The following is an 18,480-nucleotide window of genomic DNA, read 5'->3' on the forward strand; positions in this document are numbered from 1 at the left end:
ACGGGCTCAGCATCTAAGTCATATTGAACAAAAAGAAGATGCACGCGAAGAGCGCAAAAAAGACAGACAGTCAGGACATCCTGTTCTTTGTTTTGATTTACAAAATGTTTTAACAGTTCCCAAGGCTGAGATATCCAACTTCTTTTATCTTAGGAAGCTGTCTGTTTATAACATGACAGCACATCTTTCTTTAGATAAAGATGTTTATTGTTGTATCTGGTCTGAAAGGCAATCTGGCAGAGCCGGAAATGATTTGGCATCTGCAATCCTACGAATTTTAGAATCTGTGCTTACCACCCATCCACAACTTAAGAACCTCATTTTATGGTCAGATTCTTGCGTTCCGCAAAATAGAAACAGTATTATGAGCACGGCAATAAAGCATTTTTTAAATGCTCATCCTGATGTTGAATCTATCACTCAAAAGTTTTCTGCAAGCGGACATGGCTGTGTTCAAGAGGTTGATGCGGTTCATAGCAGCATTGACCAAAAATTAAAAAAAACTGAGGTATACAGTCCACTGGGTCTGATCAGAATACTAAAGTCTGTTAGGCGACAGAAACCTTTCAATATCCTGCAGATGAAAGATGTTGATTTTTTAAATATTCAAGCTGGAGCTAAAAGCTATAACTTTATCAAAGTGCCCTTTACTCAAGTAAAGCAATTAAAATACTATTCCAATCATCCTTTTACTATTTCATTTAAAACAAAACATGCAGACGGCTTCACCTCAGTTTTTGCAGGTGTCCAATCATTAAGAAAAAAGAAATCTACAGCATATCCCATAACTGCACCAAAACTGTCAATTCAGACCAAAAAAAGCCACTTACTTTCAAAAGAAAAGAATGAAGATATTAAAAAAATGATGCCCTACATGCCTGAGATTGATAGAAATTATATGGCAACTCTTTGTGTTTAGTAATTCATGTGCATCTCCCATGTACTTTTCTTAATTATTTTTATGTCTTAATATAATTGTTTCATGAAAAAAAATATGTTTTACTTGAACACAACCAAATAATGTCTAAAACAGGGGTGGATCCAGGTCTTGTCCTAGGGGGGAGGGGGTTATATGACCAAAAAAAATGGTTTTTTCAGCTAAAACCACTGTTTCATTTGATCATTTTTCTAACTAAGTTCAATAATTCTTTCCGGCAAAGAAAAAAAGATAGGTGTAATTAGTGTAAATTTTTTAAAATCAAAAGTGCTGAAGGTACTTTAAATGATTGTGAACGGGCTCAGCATCTAAGTCATATTGAACAAAAATAAGATGCACGCGAAGAGCGTAAAAAATGCTTATAAATTAGTTTACTAATAAATATATTAAATGTGTATATAACTAACTTTTTTTTGCCAAAAATTCAAATGTTGCAAAATAATATTTTGTATTTTTATTTTTTTTTTAATTTCTATCAATAATATTTTGAAGATTGATAATTCTTAAGATGGGGGGAGGGGGATAATCCCATCTTTGTATCCGTCCTTGGTAAGAAATACATTCAAAACATTCACCAAATAAGATATTTGTGCATGTTTGGACAAACTATAATTAAAAAAACCCAAAGAAATTGACATAAAACATTATACAATTTTTGTATATTGTAAAGTTTGTCAGTAATTTGTTCTATCTCAAAAGTCAAAAATCATTTTTTTAAACACTAAATACACAATAATTTTCTAAAAATGGTTTATAAGGGTATTATATATTGACCTTGACAATTTTATAATAACAAAATTTGGTGCAAAGTTTATTTTGAACATTTTTAGGGCTTTTGAAAATTCAAATGCCTTTTTTTCAAAACCATAGTTTAGCGACATAGAACAAGATAATACTGAGGGGACGATATGTCGTTGAAAACAATTGTTCGGAGATATTACTAATAGCATAAATTTGTGAATAGTTTTTTTTTTTATTATCGTCAAACTCAACAAGACTTTAAAATCAAAATAATCTGGCTGAAATACATCAACAACTTTCTTGTTTCATCAAAGATGTTACAGTTTATTCGGGGAAATAATAGCAGTAAGAAATATACGACGTAAAACAAAGTAAAAACAGCCAGCAGTGGTGTATGTAAAGTCAATGCACCCGCCTCTGAGGACAGAGCATCAGTTCAAAAAAGAGATTGATCAGGTTTGTTAAAAATATTTGGATGGGAAATGCAAAACAACAGCCCTTAGTTTTCATATTTTTATTGTTATACGTATAACTATAATATAATAGTTAAGTAGTTTCCTTGTTCAAGGAAAAATTATTGCAAATAATGCTGCATTTGCTATTGCAAAGGAGATGCTTAACAAAAAGTAATGTCGAAAAGTTAAAGGAAAGCTTTATAAGTAAATCTGATATTCCAATACTGATGGCTAATATATTGAGCACAGAATAGTAAAGCATAATCTTCTTAGAGTTACACTATCATCGGTCTTTTTACCTTAGCTGCACATAATCCAACAGGGTTCTTTTGTTTTTACAGAAGATGCAACCATATCTTTCCTTTTAAAAACAACAATTTCTTTGCTTTTGAAAACTTTAAAGAGTGCGCTTTAAACAATTTAAAATTAATAGAAAATAGTAAACTAATTAATGTTTATGAGGAAAACTGCAGAGACAGATTAAAGATTTCCAAATAAAGGACTTTGCAGGATACTGTTATTGCAGAACTTAAATGACCTGTTTAGTTTTGTTTACCATAACACCAGTTTTCTATGATAAAGCAACATATTTAAAGACAACTCTTCCACAAAATCTTATGCAAAATCAAAGTTTAAAAAGTCTTTACCCTTTTGTTCTCCACCCTTCACGACTTGGGATCTTTGTTTAAAACAATATTAACATTAATGACGAAATATCAAACGTAACCTTTATTCACGTAAACAATAGCATTGTTTTCCATCTACAAAACCTAGTCATACTAATAGGTTAGTATATGTAGTAGTTATCGTAGTATTAGCAGTTGAAGCGATAGTAGTGGTAGTTTTAGTAGTAATAGTAGTAGTAGTAATAGTGGTAGAAGTAATAGTCGTAGTTGTAGTAGTGGGGTAGTAGTAGAAGTAGTAGTAGTAGTAGTAGTAGTAGTAGTAGTAGTAGTAGTAGTAGTAGTAGTAGTAGTAGTAGTAGTAGTAGCAGTAGCAGTAGCAGTAGTAGTAGTAGTAGTAGTAGCAGTAGTAGTGATAGCACTGTCGTTTATATAACAGAACAAAAGCAGTTAACATTCGGATAAGCAGTGGGAGTTTTTATTATTGAAAAATTAAAAAATGGCTACGGTTTCAAACAACAGTAAACAGTATTCCAAGCCTAAATATAATTGGCCGGATTAAAAAAATTAAAAATGCAACGTGTTAAGGTTCAGATTTGAACATTCGCAAATAAACACAAATGACAGCGTACTTTACCACTCAGCTATCAATGTTTTGCATGTAAAAGAAAAAAAAGATAATAATCCTACAAGCTCGACGTTTGCGGAAAAGATGCATTTGTTTTTTGATGATTGCAAAAGATAGTTATCTTTTTGATAATTTTTTTTTCTACCATTGACTAAATAATATTGAAGAGTTCATGGAATAACTATAGAAATGATCAAAGTGAAATAGATAAGTATGTAAACGATTGGTTGGGTGAAGACCCATGTTTTACTGATCAGGACGGCCAGGATATATATTTAAAGAATAAGTTTAGAAAATGTTAATGTAGAATCAACTTACATATGAAAAATTTCAAATATTCTTTAAAAGTAAAAATAATATTTAACAGTATAAAAAAATAAATAAAAGAACTAATGCTTTTACTAGCTTCTCATAAAAAAGAATCTTTTGACTGCAATATTGACAGGTAACCAAACGATATATGCATGTTGTTTCCGTGTGATTCCTGAGCTCTTTACGCAAAAGTGAAGTAAAACACTGTTGATTAAAGCATTTTACCTCTTGATATTCACAAGATCCTAAATGGTTCTAAAATAAAAAAAACATATTTAAATTATTTAAAACTCTATGAGAATAATGCTAACTTTTAAATTAGCTTTGTTTATGAAGTTTTTCTAATAAACGTTATTTCTCTGTTATTAAATTATTAGATAAGAAATTAGTTGTTTTTTTTTGGTTTTTTGAAATTATAAAATTCTTGAAAAGAGCATCCACTTTCAAACTTTTGAAAACAACTTAATTTAGCGAGAAGTGCAATCTAATTAAAAACAAGAAAAAGTTTTTGTTAAAAGTTTTACATAATTTAAAAAATCTAAAGTTCATTTACTGCATTAAATTTATCAGACAAACTTCAAACAAATTTAAATTACGTACATCAATTTCTCTTAATTTTCCAGTCCATTGACAATTATTGAAGCTGTTATTACATATAACATTTAATTCCTGAATAACTCTTTCAATAGCTTTATCACGAAAAGTCTAAATGAAAAAACATTTTATCAATTTAAAAAAAAAAAAAAACTCATAAAATTGTTTATACAGGTTCTTCTTTTTTTTTAAGTATACCATTATAAACAAATTAACTTTTTTATTTATTAATTTTTTATAATTATCTCAGTTACTTATCTTTGCCATTTGAATGTATAAATACAATAGATCTTGTGTAACAAATTATAGATGGCCGGGGTAAAATTAAGAACATATAGTTTATTATATCGGTAACCCAGAAGATATTGTAAACAACAACGTAAACATACAAATGATAGCAATAATTATAAATGAAAAATAGACTTTATCCTTTTTTAAAAAAAAGCAACTAAAAATAAACAATCAAATAAAAATAAAATAAGTAAAAAATACGTATTAAAAAGATTAAAACAACAAACTATATAATTAGACAAAAATATAAAACTTATTTAGAAACTTAAATTACCTCGTTAGAATTCAAGTTAGAATTGTCTAATGGGCACTTTAAAATTCCTTTATTTCTAAAAGCGAAAAAGTTTGCCAACTCATACTTATAAATACAGATATACCCTAAAATTTATACCCTAGTATCTATCATGTAATATATATATATATATATATATATATATATATATATATATATATATATATATATATATATATATATATATATATATATATATATATATATATATATATATATATATATATATACATATATACATTAGGGATATGACTTTTTAATTTTTTTTCAAATAAAATGTTTCCTGTATCATAAATCGATGAACTTTTACCTAAAATCATGAAAAAAGGCCCAAATAGCTTTCTGCAACAAAAAAAGGTCACCCCAAAATAAAAATTTGATTTACCATTTTTATACATTCATTTTTGACCGATGTTTTAATCTTAAGCTTAATTCTCAGCTTAATTCTATTTATTTCATTATTTTGTTATGAATTTATAAATATAACGCCACACGTTACCATGGCAACGAAACGGCCGTGTGCCGGCAAATACTTGGAATTGTTATGTGATGACGTCATTGTGTTACCACGGTGATATAGACGACTGTAACAGACTGTAGAAGATTATAGAACTTAGTAGAACATTCTGGAAGCTCTAAATAATTATATAAGCGAGCTGCTGTCAGAGCTCAGTGTTGATAATGTGAATAGTTCTATGAAGTACTCTGCGTGTAACTGAGCTAATAAGGAACTACCGTAGCGAACTAAAGACGCTGTAAGTGTACGAAGTATAAGTAGTTGTAGCATTATCGTTAGGATACGGACTGGATTATCGAACTGTTATCAACATTGACTGGATTATCGAACTATAATTGGATTACTATACAGTTAAAGTATTTTATTAATTAAACGACTTTATTAAACGGATATTTACGCTCAGCTATCCGTAAAGTCGTAACAATATTATATGATGTCTCACAAGAAAAGTCATACCACAGTAACAAAGAACAAGAAGACTTGGACTAAAAATTTGGTGAGATTTCAAGAGTCACACAGAAGAAGAGGAAGCGTGGCTGTAGAAGAACATTCACACGATGAAAAATCCAGAATACCACTTCAATTGCAGATCGTAGGAAGATACCAGTTTCTCGGAGCATATGTTAAAGGAAGAAAAGAACGAATAGACCAAATTTCTAAGGAAATTACAAAATTGTGGGACAATAAACTGAACTTTCCACGTGTGTCTGATCAAGTGATAAGAGCAAAGCTTATGAAGGTGCTGAAGGTCTATGATGAATGTGTCAAGCGTGGAAAATATGATGTTCTCAATGCATTATTTGACATCACGAAAGTGAATGGCCAGTGGTTATCCTCGGAAGATAAACGTCTATACCACCTACAAAAAGAAAGTAAAGGACAGGTGGGGTACTCAACAGGACAAGTGGCAAGTAAAGAAACCATTCACCCTTCCAAGAGAAGGAAAGTCCAGTCTGGAACAGCAATACCTTCCACATCACAAGTCCTGTCTACCACAGACAGTGGTACTGAATCTGAAAACTGCAAAAGTAAGAGTGAAGATGTTGAAGACGACGACGGTGATAAAGACGATGATGAGGACACTCAGAAAAAAACTAGAAAGCACTACAAAAGTAAATTTGCTGTAAGTATGGTTACATCAAGTGGAGTTTCCACAAAGAAAGCTGCTAAAATATGCAATGTATTATCACAACAAGGTATTGATATTCCAACTCCAAGTCAATCAGCAATTTACAAGTCCATATTCAAAGAGGCAGGTAAATTAAAAAAAGAAATGATACAACAACTTAAAAAGGAACAGTGGTCCTTACACTTTGACGGCAAACGAATAGATGATAAGGAATATCAGGTAGTTGTACTTCAGAATGAAAGAACTGACGTGAAACTTGATGCACTGCGTTTAAAAGATGGCAAAGCTGAAACTGTTGCTGAAAAAATTGCCAAACTTATTGATGAATACAATTTGTGGAATTCAATTAAGATGATCATTACTGATACAACAAACGTCAATACTGGGAAGAGAAATGGAGTTGTTGTGAAGTTGCAACGTATGTTTAAATTAAAGGGTGTCACAATACCACAATTTATCGGTTGTCAGCATCACGTACTAGACAGGATTCTCCGTCTGGTGATGGACGAAGAACTTGGGGGTGATACCAAATCTCCAAACATTGAATACCCATTTGTGTCTGAACTGTTGAATAAGTATGATGAACTGAAGGATAAGTTTGTGAATGGAACTGTAGAAATTCTTGATAAATCAGGGTGGAGAGACGATATGAAGTTTTTGTACCATTTAACAAGAGTGTTTAGGTTCTATGAAGAACAAAGAAACTTCCCTCTGATTCACTTTCAGAACATTCCTAATATGAGCAATGCCAGATGGAACTCAAGAGCCATTCTCGCCATTCTGGCGTTCATTCTTATGCCTGAAGCGAGAAAGAATTTGGAGAAGGTTTGCAGGTTCATTTCATATGAGTGGGCAGAACATTGGTTTAGTAGTCAAAAGTACAATGACAATGACTTCAAGAATTTATCTGATGTATTGAAGCCTTACAAAAAGGCATTGCAGTCATTCAAAAATCACTGGAAGAAAGAGCCATCCGTCATCGACATACCACGAAGTAATCAGATAGCTGAACGTGCAATCAAGGTGATGCAAGACCTGTATGCTTCCTGCAGAAAGAAAGACAAACTGCAACTTCGATTCATTCTAAGTAATAAGCGCTAGACTCTTTATGAGACGTGAGCATCATGTGACCCATGTACTAAACACAGTAGGCCTATAGACACAGACAGTTATGTATATTGTTGTACTAGACGCTTTGATACTGTTAATTTTGTAATACTTGCTATTAATTATATATCACATAATATTTTTTGTTATATCACAGTACATGTTGCATAAATAAATAAAATAACAACAGGAGTATGACTCTTACAACATCTTCAGCCTTTAATATTCATTTACTGTACAAAAGTGTACCTATTGAAAATTCGATTTTTTGGTTTTGGGGTGACCTTTTTTCAAAATATGTCAAAATGAAACATTTATTCGTTCTTTTTACATAAAAGTTCATTGAATTACGATACAGGCCTAGTAGGTTGCAAAAAAGTCATATCCCTAATATACATATATATATATATATATATATATATATATATATATATACATATATATATATATATATATATATATATATATATATATATATATATATATATATATATATATATATATATATATATATATATATATATATATTTATATATATATATGTATATATATATATATATATATATATATATATATATATATATATATATATATATATTTATATATATATATATATATATATTTATATATATATATATATATATATATATATATATATATATATATATATATATATATATATATTTATATATATATATGTAAAGGACGTATTTAAGGGTGTAGGGGGTGCGGTGCGGCAGCGAAGGTGGCTTTACGGTTCTGCAGTAATATGGTCCGTATTACTACAGAACCGCATTACTGTGGTTTTTGTTAACATCCCTAGTGAAAAAAGCTAGTATTATATAATCTGTGGTATTACCAATTAACTTATACTAAGTATTTAGCCATAATATAAAGTAGGTAGTGATAAAGAATAAAAAAAAAAACTTTTTTTATTTATTACAAAGCTTTTATTGTATTTTGCATTTTGTTTTGAGATTATTATTTAATTACTTTAAAATGATAATAGCTTGACTAATAATGTTTATATTAGTAGACGCATGGTGACACAAAGTTTAATACAAAAATGGCTTGACAAACGCCCAAAAAATGAAATTGCTAATGATGTTTCTCCAAATTCGAGTAAATCTAATGTTGATATCGAAGAACTATCAAATTCTCGAGATCTACCTTAGTGTCCGCGAGTATTTAAAGATCAGAATAGTCAACCACCTATTGTGAGTACATCAATGAATGTGTGTAATGAATTTAATACCGACGATGCTTTTATATATATATATATATATATATATAATATATATATATATGTATATATAAATATATATATATATTATGTATATATTATAAATATCGGTAGTATATAATATAAACAACGCCGGTAGTATATATTATATACTACCGACGTTGCCTAATATATATATATATATATATATATATATATATATATATGTATGTATAATTTTATATATATATATATAGATATATATATATATATATATATATATATATATATTATATATATATATATATATATATAACTTAGTATAAAATCACTTAACAAAAATTTTTCTTAATTTACACTATGTTTCATCAACAAAGATTCATCAGAAGTGATGCATTTTTGATGAATCGTTGTTGATGAAACACAGTGTAAAATAAGAAAAAATTTTCTTAAGTGATATTCTGCTATTTTATAATTGCTCTGTTCTTTTTAAAATATTGAGCACTTTATTTTGTTGAAACAAAATTCAACGATTCTTCTTGTCATATATATATATATATATATATATATATATATATATATATATATATATATATATATATATATATATATATATATATATATATATATATATATATATATATATATATATATATATATATATATATATATATACATATGACAAGAAGAATAGTTGAAGGAGACACAATCTTTCAGCAACAACAAGCACAAAAACTGAAACTGTAAGACCTGCAAGTAGACTTGCAATCTGCAGATGACTCTAGCATTACAGTTACACGCAGTTTAGATGATTCTCAAGATGACGATTTTGAAAACCCACCTAAATCTGCGACAAAACCAAAAAAACATCCAACCTGATAGAAACAGAGATATTACACTGACTCTTCCACGCAATCCATTTAAAAGTGAAAAAAATTCAGCAATGGTAGATTCCTTAACATTTTCCGCTAATAAAAGAACAGCTATATTTTCAGATGGTAGTGCTGATTTGCTGTGTCTGACATTATTAGAAACAAGCAGTAGACCAGCGGCTTAAAACTTTGACTATCTTTAGCCAGCTTACATCCATGCTGTTTCAACAAGGCTAGTAATCCATTACAAGATAAACGTGTAAGTTTTGCATTCACAACCTATTGAGCTAGATTGTGTTGAAATGATCCCATGCTAACTACATCCATATCACAATTATTTTTATCGTCTGAGCTGCTATTAGGCGGAATTATGTCAGTGTCAGTATCATCAATATCAAAATAATTTTCATCATCAGAACTACTATGAGGTTGTACTATGTCATTATCAAGTCCATAGGAATCATTATTAAACAAATAGTCAGTGTTATTATCTGAAATAGAAGATAAATCACACAAATTTTCTTCATTATTTAAAGACTTTGTTAACCTAGGAAGTTCACATTGAAAGCAACTATTTGCATCTGTAACAACTTTTCTATATTTTTGCATATACTCTGCTTTTGCACTCATATGAATGAATCTAAAGAGTCAATAAAATAAAATATCAGTTAATAAAAAAAGATTACACAATCCGAATGTATGAATATCCCTTTTTTGCATAACAAAATGCATTGAATACCTTTTTTTTCTCAAGTACTTGGGATTCACACTTTACATTTACTTACACTTCATGAACTCAAGTGTAAATTAAATTCTATAAGAATTATTTCAAGAAACTTATTATTTCTCTGTATTTTAACTCTTTTAATATCTTTGAACCACTTCTTCGCGTGATACACACTGTTTCAAATCTCGTAAAACCACTTCTTCTCGTTATACAAGCTGTTTAAGTTTTATTTAAGCTCAATTTATTACAATAATACCAATATTTTTAATAACTGTCGTAACTAACTTTTTCGTAACTAACTTTTCAAATTTTAGTAGTATTTACATGCATGTTATTATAGAGTAATAGCCTATGGTAATTAGTCTGACTTTTTTATGCCATAGAAAAGTCAGACTAAATTATAATAGTTTATGGTAATAAAACAACAATCAAGGATGTTTAAAAGTCATTATTAAATGAATAATGTCCCTCAAACATCCGTTTACTGAATTTGAGGTCTATCAAACAATTTTTTTTTCTTCATATTTTCTAAACCACTTATTACATAATTTAAGGTTCATATGAAATTCTAGGTTGTATTCATAATGAAAGGTTCAAAATGTCTGTTTCTTTCTGTGCGAAACTAACTTAATTAAGTTTGTTCCGTAAAAAAACCGTGTCATTTAGTTTTTAAATACAAACTACATATTCAGAACTCATTTAGAATAGATTCCTAAACGTTTAGGACAACGTAAATGTCATCTAATCGCGATCTAAATCAATTTTAAATCAACAAATGCCCGTTGGGAAGATATTTAAATTGATTCAATAATTTTTTTTTTAATGCTGGTTTTTGGAAAAATTGTAAAATTCGCCATTTCCGAATTTTACAATTTTTCCAAAAAAATGATTTTTTGTAAGCATTTCTATGAAAATTTGGTGACCAAGATAAAAAAATGGTCATAACGTCCTGTGTTGCTTCTCAATCAAATTTTTAAAAGTTTATTTTTGTCAAAACAAAGCATGCTACTTTGGAAACGAAAGAGCGTATACTAGACTTGGAATATTTCTCTTAAGCAGTGTCATCTAAAACTGTTCTCTAATGTAAAACTGTGAGAGTTTTAGCCAGATAGACTTACTTACAAATAGAATGACATGATAGAATGATGCGTGATTCATAACATTCTAAGCAAGCACCAGAACTCTTAGCCTCTCGATTCAAGGAAAAAAACTTTCTTGACGGCTTTGCAAAAGTTTCCTACTTTAGAACAAGAAAGGAAACATTTTTTAACTTTTTTTGTAGAAGTTTATTTATTTGATTTTTGTAAAGATAATTTAGTTCTCCTAATGCAATTTAAAGTATTACAGTTATAATTTTTCGTCTCCCATTACAGTTCTATATGAATTTTTTAGATCTCTTATTACAGTTCTGTATGAATATTTTAGGTCTCTCATTACAGTTCTGTAAGAGTCTTTTACTACAGTTCTGTATGAATAGTTTAGGTCTCCTATTACAATTGCGTATTTTTGTATGTAACGCGACAGTTTATATATAGCTCAAAGCAAAGCCTCAAATGTGTCCTTTTAACAATGGTTATACATTTTGTTGCGTATCAATTTGCTATTCTATTTACTTACAAGTTACTTATCATTATATTAAAATGGTACTTAACTTAAATAAATATCCAGAACACAAATGGTTTATTTGTGTAGATCTAAAAATGTTTAACTTTCTTTTAGGTCAACAAAAAGATTTAACTAAGTTTCCATGTTATACATGCATGTGAAATAGTTAAGCGAGAAAGCAACACTGGTAACAAAAAGAATGACGAATTTGCAACACACTCATACAAGGCGTTCTAAATATTGTGAATTTTAACCCATTGTTAACAGAAATAAAACATTATATACAATATTCAGTTATATATACAGTTTTGGTATTTGCACCCATTCTTTATTGAGCCATGCTCCTCTGACCTTTTAGACATTTATTTTGTGAACAATCATTATAAACATTCTAAATCAAAAAATGTGAAGTTTACAGAAATTGAGAAAAAGGTTCTGAAGCGTCCCTGTAATGGCGGTTTTGTGTTGATGCCTCTTCTTCATTCAAAAGAGTGTTAAATTATTTTACTAAAAATTTTAACATGGTTAACTTAGCAAGGCACCAGAAAATCGTCCAACGAACATTTAGGAATTATTTTAGTCTTGAGATAAATTAAGTTTGATAGTTAAGTATTCAAAAACTTCTTTTTATATTTATATCACTCTAATATAGTTTATATAATTTATGCTTAAAATGTTACATATATTTTGTATATAACATTTTTATATATACTATTCATAAATCTAAAATAGTTTGTAATATGTTTTATGCTAAATATGTTTTTTAATATAATGAAGATATTTCATAGTATATTGGGTTACCAATTCGACTAAATTTGTAAAGCTATATACTTTTAAACCTTGACATTTAGATGAAGAATTAAATCTTCTTTTTTCATTTTTATTTTCATTTGGTGCAAGCTATTTTCCTCTGTTATGACTTTTTAATATTTTTTTAAAATGTTGTTTTGTTTTAATATCATTTACTTTTATTGTAAATCTTATTACATTTAAGATATTAATCTGTTAATTTAATTTATTCAAAGAGTAATAAACATATTAGAAATTTTAATAACATTCTCCTCCGCTAATAGCTTCTCTTGATGTCTTGTTTGGCTGGAGAAGGTGTAATAGTAATAAGTAAACAACTATATATATATATTAGTAAACAACTCAACTTTTTTAAAACACTTTTAAACAAGTTAGAAGTTTATGTTATGTGTTGATACCTACAATAAAAAGAGTATTAACATTTTAGCAAATGTTAAATCGCCGGGCTGTTTGGTTGGAGGAACATTGTAAAGAAGAAGGAGTCTTGCCTTCCACATGGGTGAGAGGAAAAGTAGTTATGTACCCACCATCCAAAATGAATGCGTTTAAGTTAATGAAAAATGGAGTAGAACCTAATGAAAATTGGCGGCTTTTCAAACTATTAAAAATCAAAATTACATCAGGTTTGGTATTTTTTGACAACAACTTCATATTTTTTTGAGTTTTTAAATTTTATAAATTACATTTGCAAAATGTTAAATAATTTATACATTTGTTATTAAAAAAAATTATTTGTCAATATCTGCTTTGGATAAGTTAAGAAGTTTTATTATTTCTTTTACAGATTGTTGTGAGGATTGTAATAGTTATGATTTAACAACAGAAACTGAAAAAGACGTTGAAAATCAGCATATAAGAAAAAAGCGCAAACGTGCTGACTATACAACTTTTTTGAAGGTTTTATTTTAATTTTTTTGTTTATATAGATAATAATATTAATAATATATAAACTGAAAATAATAACATACATGAAATACATAAACTGCCAAATAATGTATAAAAAGATATAAACTGCCAACTTATCAATAATTAATATTTTTGCATTATTTTAAATAAATTAAATTTATTTTTTCATATTGCTAATACTAATTTAAAACAATTATAGTAAAATAATTTTTTTCACTTTCAGGCGAGGAAGAATTTGATATCAATGTTAATACAAAAAATAAGAATATATAAAACGTTAACTTAATGTTACAATAAACATGATAATAAGTACGTTGTAAAAAAGAACAAAAAAATAATATTTATAATCAGTGCTTTGAAGTTGGTGCTACCCACAGCTGGTAATTTTATGAGGAGTGTAGCAGGAGTTGAAATATTTGAATATCTCTACCCAAAGTCCTGGTGATAATAATAGCAGTAACGATTATAGTGATAATAGTTGTATGTGTATGTGGTTTTTAATAAAACAGCTATTTATAATAATTTTTTACACTTACTGTATTTGTATTTTATTTTTAAAATAGTCAAACTTTCTGCATTTCCACAATCACCTGCTAAATTAAACTATACAAAAAGATTGTGGATGTGGTACCACAACGTTATAAAATTGATAATGCAAGTAAATTGTCTTACTTTATATCTTTTAATACAAGTAGTAATTGTAACGATTATATTTCAAACAATATACTTATTATATACACATTGTAGCTAAACCATCACCACTTTCACAGTCATCAGTTCTTTCAAGCAGTCGTTCTAAGATGCCTTTATTCAAATCAAACATTACTACTATACCAAAAGACTATAAAATGGATCCATCAAGTAAGATGTCTAAATTTATAACTTAACTATAAACCTCTTTCAGATTTGGATTGAACTATATATATTAAAATATATATTTTTATGATCTATGAATATATTTAGGGTTGTTATCTTTATAGGATAAACTTTTTTAGTTCAAATTTACAAAGATTTAATAAATTTTCAATGAAAATAACTTTGCATAAAAATGTAACTATATAGTTATTTACATTATAGCTAATTCACAATCAGCACTTTTAAAGTCTCCTTTTCTGTTAGCCCGGAAAATGAGTTCTAAAATACCAATATTCAGACATAGAGCTGCCATATCAAAAAACAATGTAATAGATCGATCAAGTAATACTTAATTTTTCTCTTAAGTTACGTGTTTGCATATATATTCAGATTTTGAGATATAAATACTAGTTATTTGGTTAATTTATTTTTAACAAGAATTATAAAAATATAAAAATAAAAAATTTTGATATAAAAAAAATAAATTTTGATATAAAAAAAATAAATTTGCTAAACTAATACAGCAATTTCCTTATTTTATAACTGAGGCCTAGGCAAGGACTCTTCTAGGTAGTTTTCCATTTTAAATTCAGTTGAACAACTTGAGTTTTTATACTATTATTACTCTTGACTTTCAGTATCTCGGACAGTGGACCAGGGAAATAGTATTAGATATCGAGATGATTTTTGCTGTGTCTAATATTTGGGAAATATTGGAGATATTGAGAGTAGACTGTATTATCAATATCATTTGTATATAGAATATTGTTGTATAATATTCAAAATATGGTTGAAATTTAAATCTACTCGGTGCACACTGTATTAATGTAAACAAATTTTAATCTATAAAACTATGGATTTAGAAAATTGAATAAATGATTGAAATAAATAGAATGAAGATGTTCATTGCGTTATTTTTATTATTTTTAGATTGTGTATTGAAATGGGATTGTACGAGTACGGTAAACAAAATACATTAGTGCGTTGATTCCCATCTTAGAATGGCTCTCTTCAGTATTGGTGGAACTGGGAAAGGTTATGACAATTTTACAAATTCTCAAGACGGAGAGGCTGGATTGATCGATTTAAGCAAAGATGACGCTGATTGTCATGGGGACGATCATGATAATGATAATGCATATATAATAACTAAACTGAGTGTATTTGTATTTTTGACTAATATATCTATAAAAATATCTGTTTAATGTTTGATTGGTTTATGAGTATTTAAATAACGCGTTGCAACGTTTAACTTTTATTTACGCCGCTTATTTAATGAAGCATAAATTAAAGAAACGTAACTTTATAAAATTCGCTCGGCATTTCGGAAAAATTTAGATGGAGTTTAAATAACGTTTAAAACTAACCATTTAGATTTGGTTTAAATGGAACATTCGATTGACCTACGTTCTAAATCAAAACTAACTTAAGTCTAAACATGAAGGACGAACATTATTAAAACGTTGATTAAATGTTCGCATGCCCGCTGGGTTGTGCAACAGAAAGAAAAGTATTTTTTGTAGACCTGTGTAATTGACATGGCATTTTTCGCGTATGTAACGTCACTTTGTGACAAAAAACTTGAAGAAGCAAACTAAAAATAAGATTTTACTTTTTTAATCAAAAAGTTTTTTTAGGAAAATTTTTTTAATAGAAATATATCAAATATATTTTTATGGGATACATTTTAATCATAAATGAATGAAGTTCCATGTTAATTCTTAAAAACTAATTTTTTACTAAGATTGCATAAAATACAAACTCTTATCCTTGAAAAACATATCTGCTCCAGTTTTATATGTTTTGTGAAATAGTTTACTTCATAATCAAAATTATTCAAAACACCTAAGACAGTTACTGTCAGATAGTAAGACCTACAAAAATCTCGACCTACTTAGTTGTTCTACAAAAAGAACATCTACTAAAAAGTGGAACTAATTTTTAGATAACCTACTGAGGCTAAAGTTGTTTTTTATTTGATCATTGCCTTTTTTACTTTCAACCGAATTATGCCTTTTACGTTTTCGACCTATTTATTATTCGACCTATTTTATAGGTTTTCATTTTCAACCAATTTGAGAAAAATTATTTTTCAACCGATTTTCTCGTCTGTGTTTTTAAGGTTGTTTTATTTAAAGAACACATTTTTTTTTTAATTAGCAAACAAAAAGTTTGATCAAATTTGGCTCGCATTCGAATCAACAACAAAATATATAAAATTCATATGGTAAAATGCGTTGTTTTAAAATTGAAAATACATAAAGTTAAATACTCAGTAGGTAAAAAATGCAGTAGGTCAAAGATTTAGTAGGATGTGAGTTTAGTAGAACATGTTTTAATTATATGTAACTACAAATATCAAAAAATGTTGGTTTAAAATCAAAAAGGTCATAATCTACAATTTACGATATTTCAAAACTAGGTTGAGTTATAGGCCACCGATAAATAGATGAGCAAACTTAACGTTCCAAAGTTATTTTGACACACACTTACGTCACTGCGGAAAACATTTTTGGCTTAACTTTTAGACTGCGTTTCATAGCTATGGCCGTTCCTTTAGTTTTTAATGACCTAATATCTTTTTAGTTCTGCCATTTAAATATCGTTACGTACAAATGCTTGTAAGTGTAAAATTCTTCGGCATTTGTCGAGATTGCAGGCAGTATATGGAACAATCGTGAATAATACATTTATAAAAAGAAAATACTTTGACATTTTATTTAAAAAATTAGATTTCTATTTTGCTACATTATTATTTTTTTGCTATAAATATATTTATTTTATTTTTATTTTATTTACACTTTTTGCCGATAAAAAAAAAATTTACAGTCTTAACTTAAAAAAAAATAATTACATGGCCGGGGCAAGAAGAAGACAAATTTAGTCTTATCATTAAGCCCCAAAAAATGTGTCATTACTAGACAAAATATAGTTTGACAATAAAATATGGTTTCAATGTATATATCTCTGATATATATTATAAAAGAAAATTTAATTATATCGCATATCGTTTAAAGTTTATAGTTTTTCAAAAAATAAGATATAACAATTGCTTTGTAAAATAAAAGAAACAAAATTTATTAAAATATTAAATGACAAAAATAACATTTCAGAATTGGTTTGAAAAATAAGAAGATACGATTTTATATAAAAACACTTTATTGGTAGAGCATTTTATAGTTTAACTTATTTAATTATATTTTTAATGCTTTTCATTGCCAATTAAGTAAAAGCAAATAAACAGTGTAAAATAAAAGTAAAAGATTAATAAATAACGCAAAAATAGAAAATAAATTTCTCAAAAAGAATTTTGTTTTTATCATTTAAAATGATAAAAATATATGTACAATTATTGATTAATTATGTATTAATAATCTAAAGTAATTAATTAATTAACTATAAATTATTGATTTCTAATATAAAGAAGTTTTATTAGAAAAAATTTAATTCATTTTTAGTTAACAAAAGTAATTTAAGTTTTGTTTTGAATTGGTTTAGAGATTAATTAGTTTTCATTTCATTATTTAATATTATGTTCCACAACTTTGGTCCTCGGTATACAATAGAGAATTTAGTAGCGGAATAATAAGTTTTGGATTGAATGTAGTTGTTTTTTGAAAATCTAGTAGGGTATATGTGATTTATTTTTTCAAAAATTGAATAAAATAAGATTGGTAATATATTTTTATCAAGTTTGAAAATAAGAACTTGATAGAGGTTTAGTTTATATACATTTAGGATATTGAGTTCATTAAATAGTGTTTGTGTGTGTGAGAAGCGATCTACGTTTGAAATTATCCTTATAGCCTGTTTTTGTTTGCTAAGCAATTTTTTTATTTTCGTCGCATTAGTGCTAC

General features: G+C 27.8%; 1 protein-coding gene across 4 annotated transcripts in view; it reads right to left on the reverse strand.

The window, feature by feature from the left end:
* Positions 1–18,480, reverse strand: part of LOC136091345 (TNF receptor-associated factor 6-B-like) — a 106,215-nt gene that overhangs the window by 82,191 nt on the left and 5,544 nt on the right. For 2 of the 4 annotated variants that reach the window (XM_065818800.1, XM_065818801.1), the window contains exons 3-5: positions 4,856–4,910; positions 4,297–4,401; positions 3,787–3,951 (exon numbers count right to left, since the gene is read on the reverse strand). In XM_065818800.1, the coding sequence (XP_065674872.1) occupies positions 3,787–3,951; positions 4,297–4,401; positions 4,856–4,910 (325 nt within the window). Of the gene's footprint in view, positions 1–3,786; positions 3,952–4,296; positions 4,402–4,855; positions 4,911–18,480 lie in introns of those variants that run through there. The other 2 variants (XM_065818802.1, XM_065818799.1) reach the window with 1 other exon arrangement.

This window comes from Hydra vulgaris, chromosome 15 (genome assembly GCF_038396675.1).
Source record: "Hydra vulgaris chromosome 15, alternate assembly HydraT2T_AEP".
NCBI classification, from domain to species: Eukaryota; Metazoa; Cnidaria; class Hydrozoa; order Anthoathecata; family Hydridae; genus Hydra; species Hydra vulgaris.